Here is a 3,163-nt window from a genome sequence, read left to right on the forward strand (position 1 = left end):
AAAAGTTCTATAAATCTTGACATACTATATGTAAGTACTACTTATTTCCTGAGGAAATAGAATAAAATTTTCGTCTTTTAGAGATTATTTTTTAAAGAAACGTTACAAAACTCTTTGCTCTCTTATTTCTAATTCTACACAAAAAAAATCTTAGCTCTAATCGATATTTGCTCTAAAATTTCAATAACTGATATTCACAGATTAATATATTTATAATGTATTTTTGCTTAAAATTATTATAATTAAACGAGTTTCTTTTTCATTCTAAAGATCAAAATTCGAAGAATAAAGTCTGCGAGCACTGACAGTGCCAGCATCGCAGCCAATATCATGGCAAGAATCTAATCTAGCTAGCAATCCAGTAAGAAAACAAGCATCGTGTGCTGCTGGCTTTAGATACATTAAATCGTTCACTTATAGAACGAAATGAATCTGGTTTGCTAATACATAAATAGTAATTAATATTTGTTTTACAACATCAATTTGTTCCCTTCCTTTGAATGGAATATTATCCAATTTTGGTCCAATTAAGTATACCAAAAAATAAAAGGTATTACATTCCAATCTGACGTAATAATAAAATATATATTAATGTATGCAATATTTTTGTGTAGAAATATATAGCGTGTATATATACTAACCTAAAATATGATTTAAATTCAACATCTGTGTATAGTGCAACAACATGCTCTACATAATTTCTAATTTTTGGCACACGTCTTTGATTTCTGTTATTATTTAATAATTCTTCATCGTCATCGCTGTCACTTGAAGAAGCACTAGTAGAAGATTCAAAAATAATATTGTCAAGCAAAATATATTCTTCCATAATTTTTGCAGACTATTTTTTATTATATTAATATAATCTAAATGAACCAATTAAATAAACAATTTCTTTCAAAATAATCTTTCGGATTATCTTTTGGATTTCTCTTCGTTTTCTCTACCACGTTTCACTGACCGTTACCGTTACTAGTATTACTCAGTATTACTGCTGGAAGAAAAAAAACGCAGCGCCAGTAATTTTCACTGCTACCAACTATACTGTTTTTACTGGTAGTAACCAAACTTATTTTCGAACACACTAATAGCCGCCGCAGTTACATGTAATTCATTAGAAAACACAAGCTTACACAGCCTTCGACTGTTGTGTCGACTTTTAGTAAAAACTGTTTTAGGCCGGTATTCATAGTCAGATCTTATATTCAAGACCGTCTTAAGTACAGTCTTAAGAAGTCACGAACCAATCAGAGGGCTGCATTAGCGTCTTAAGACATTACTTAAGACGGTCTTGAAATAAGAACCGACTATGAATACCGGCCTTAGTTAAAACCGGTTGTTGACTGTTTACACGATTAGGCGTATTTTATTCCCAGCAAAAGAAAAGTAGCTTTATAAAATCTGATATGGAACCTAAGACGAAATATCCTTTGTCATTTCTTAACCATAACGTCTAAAGTTGGTAATATCGAATTTTAATACGTAAAACCGATTGAATATTGTTTACACGCTTTCTTAAAACGATTTAGTAACGCCAAACCTGTTTCAGAAGAGATTTGGATTTACCAAAACGGTTTTAATAACATTGGTATTAAGGAACGTTTATAGGACATCTAAGGCCGGTATTCATAGTCGGTTCTTATTTCAAGACCGTCTTAAGTAATGTCTTAAGACGCTAATGCAGCCCTCTGATTGGTTCGTGACTTCTTAAGACTGTACTTAAGACGGTCTTGAATATAAGATCTGACTATGAATACCGGCCTAACACTGGTTTTAACTAAAACAGTTTTTACTAAACGTTTACTTTAAACGTTTTTATTTTACGATTTTATCAGTGCGTGTAAACGTAGTCTATTACTACGTTTACACGGCACGCTTTACGCCAAAGTTATAACATCGATGTCATGAAACTGACCAATCACAGTCATTCCATTCTTCAGAGGAACAGCTATGATTGGCTAGTTTTATAACATCGATGTTACAACTTCGGCGTAAAGCGTGCCGTATAAACGTAGTATATGAGGTCGATATTCATAATCGATTCTTATTTCAAGACCGTCTTAAGTAATGTCTTAAGACGCTAATGCAGCCCTCTGATTGGTTCGTGACTTCTTAAGACTAGAGTCCTAGAAACCAGAAATGCGACATTGAAGGGAATGGTCTGATTGGCTATCTAAGGGCCACTTCCACCAAGCTCAGTTAACTGAACCAACCTAATAACTGTAATGAAATAGAAAGGGATAGAACTATTTCTATCTCTTTCTATTTCATTACAGTTACTAGACTGGGTAACTGAGCTTGATGAAAGTGGCTCTAAATGACGTGATCAGAGCGCCATTTTAATTCATTACTGCGTATAATTAGAGTCCTAGGACTCTACGAATAGAGTCTAATAATGGGTGCATTCAATACTATAACCGCTCACTAAGAGCTCAGTGAGCTCTCGTATCTGTTCGGCCTATATTTTTAGATCTAACGGAATATGCCAATCAGATGCAAGATAAAGTCACTAGATTGATAAAGTACCGCAAACTCTTTCAGAAATGATGCTTAAAAATGATCGAAGTGCACATAGTACACGATTCGAACTACTACGGCCGAGTTACATTTACCCCGACCGAATAATATCTTAAAAATGCTCAAACTCATGCAGTAATGTGACGTGTACTTTTGTGTTCCTAAACAGTTCCGAACTGTACTTACACGTATCCTTCGTGCACTTTTATGCACAAAACTTCTACAACAAATAAATCCATATTAAACTAAAGAACAGACAAATTAAGCATTTCTACATATTCTTTGGTCATAAATAAACTAATTACAATTCAACAATATTAATTTACGTACTCGACGGCTTCATTTTCACAAATAAAGTACGTGTATACAAATGCGTGAATTTGAAATGGCCGCGTTTTTCTTAAACATGGATGCGAGTTTGCGGTACTTTATTAATCTATTGACTTTAAATGCAAGAGCTCACTAAGCGCTTAATGAGCTGTTGTAGTACTGAATGCACCCAACTGGCGCAATAAGATATACGTAACCGACATACGTAAAATCCTTGTGGGTCCGCGCACAAAGATGGTCGCAACTGAGTCGTAGTCGTAAGTCGTTGTCGTAGGTCAACGCACAAGGATTTTACGTATGTCGTTTACGTATATCC

At 34.2% G+C, this 3,163-nt stretch overlaps 1 protein-coding gene across 1 annotated transcript; it reads right to left on the reverse strand.

Moving 5' to 3' along the window:
• Positions 1 to 391: 391 nt before the first annotated feature.
• Positions 392 to 944, reverse strand: LOC108765506 (uncharacterized). Its single transcript, XM_018514264.1, has 2 exons — positions 642 to 944; positions 392 to 565 (listed from the first exon to the last, which is right to left on the reverse strand). Exons 1-2 carry the CDS (start codon positions 827 to 829, stop codon positions 415 to 417), a joined length of 339 nt encoding a protein of 112 aa, XP_018369766.1. The 5' UTR covers positions 830 to 944; the 3' UTR covers positions 392 to 414.
• Positions 945 to 3,163: the final 2,219 nt, after the last annotated feature.

Source organism: Trachymyrmex cornetzi, unplaced genomic scaffold (assembly GCF_001594075.2).
Source record: "Trachymyrmex cornetzi isolate Tcor2-1 unplaced genomic scaffold, Tcor1.1 scaffold494, whole genome shotgun sequence".
NCBI lineage: Eukaryota > Metazoa > Arthropoda > Insecta > Hymenoptera > Formicidae > Trachymyrmex > Trachymyrmex cornetzi.

Bases quoted from the DNA above. Each gene is read 5' to 3' on its own strand.
- LOC108765506 (XM_018514264.1), bottom strand. From the start codon at position 829: ATGGAAGAATATATTTTGCTTGACAATATTATTTTTGAATCTTCTACT. The intron at 566-641 runs GTTAGTATATAT...TTATTACGTCAG, and splicing joins GAATTTAAATCATATTTTAG to ATTGGAATGTAATACCTTTT.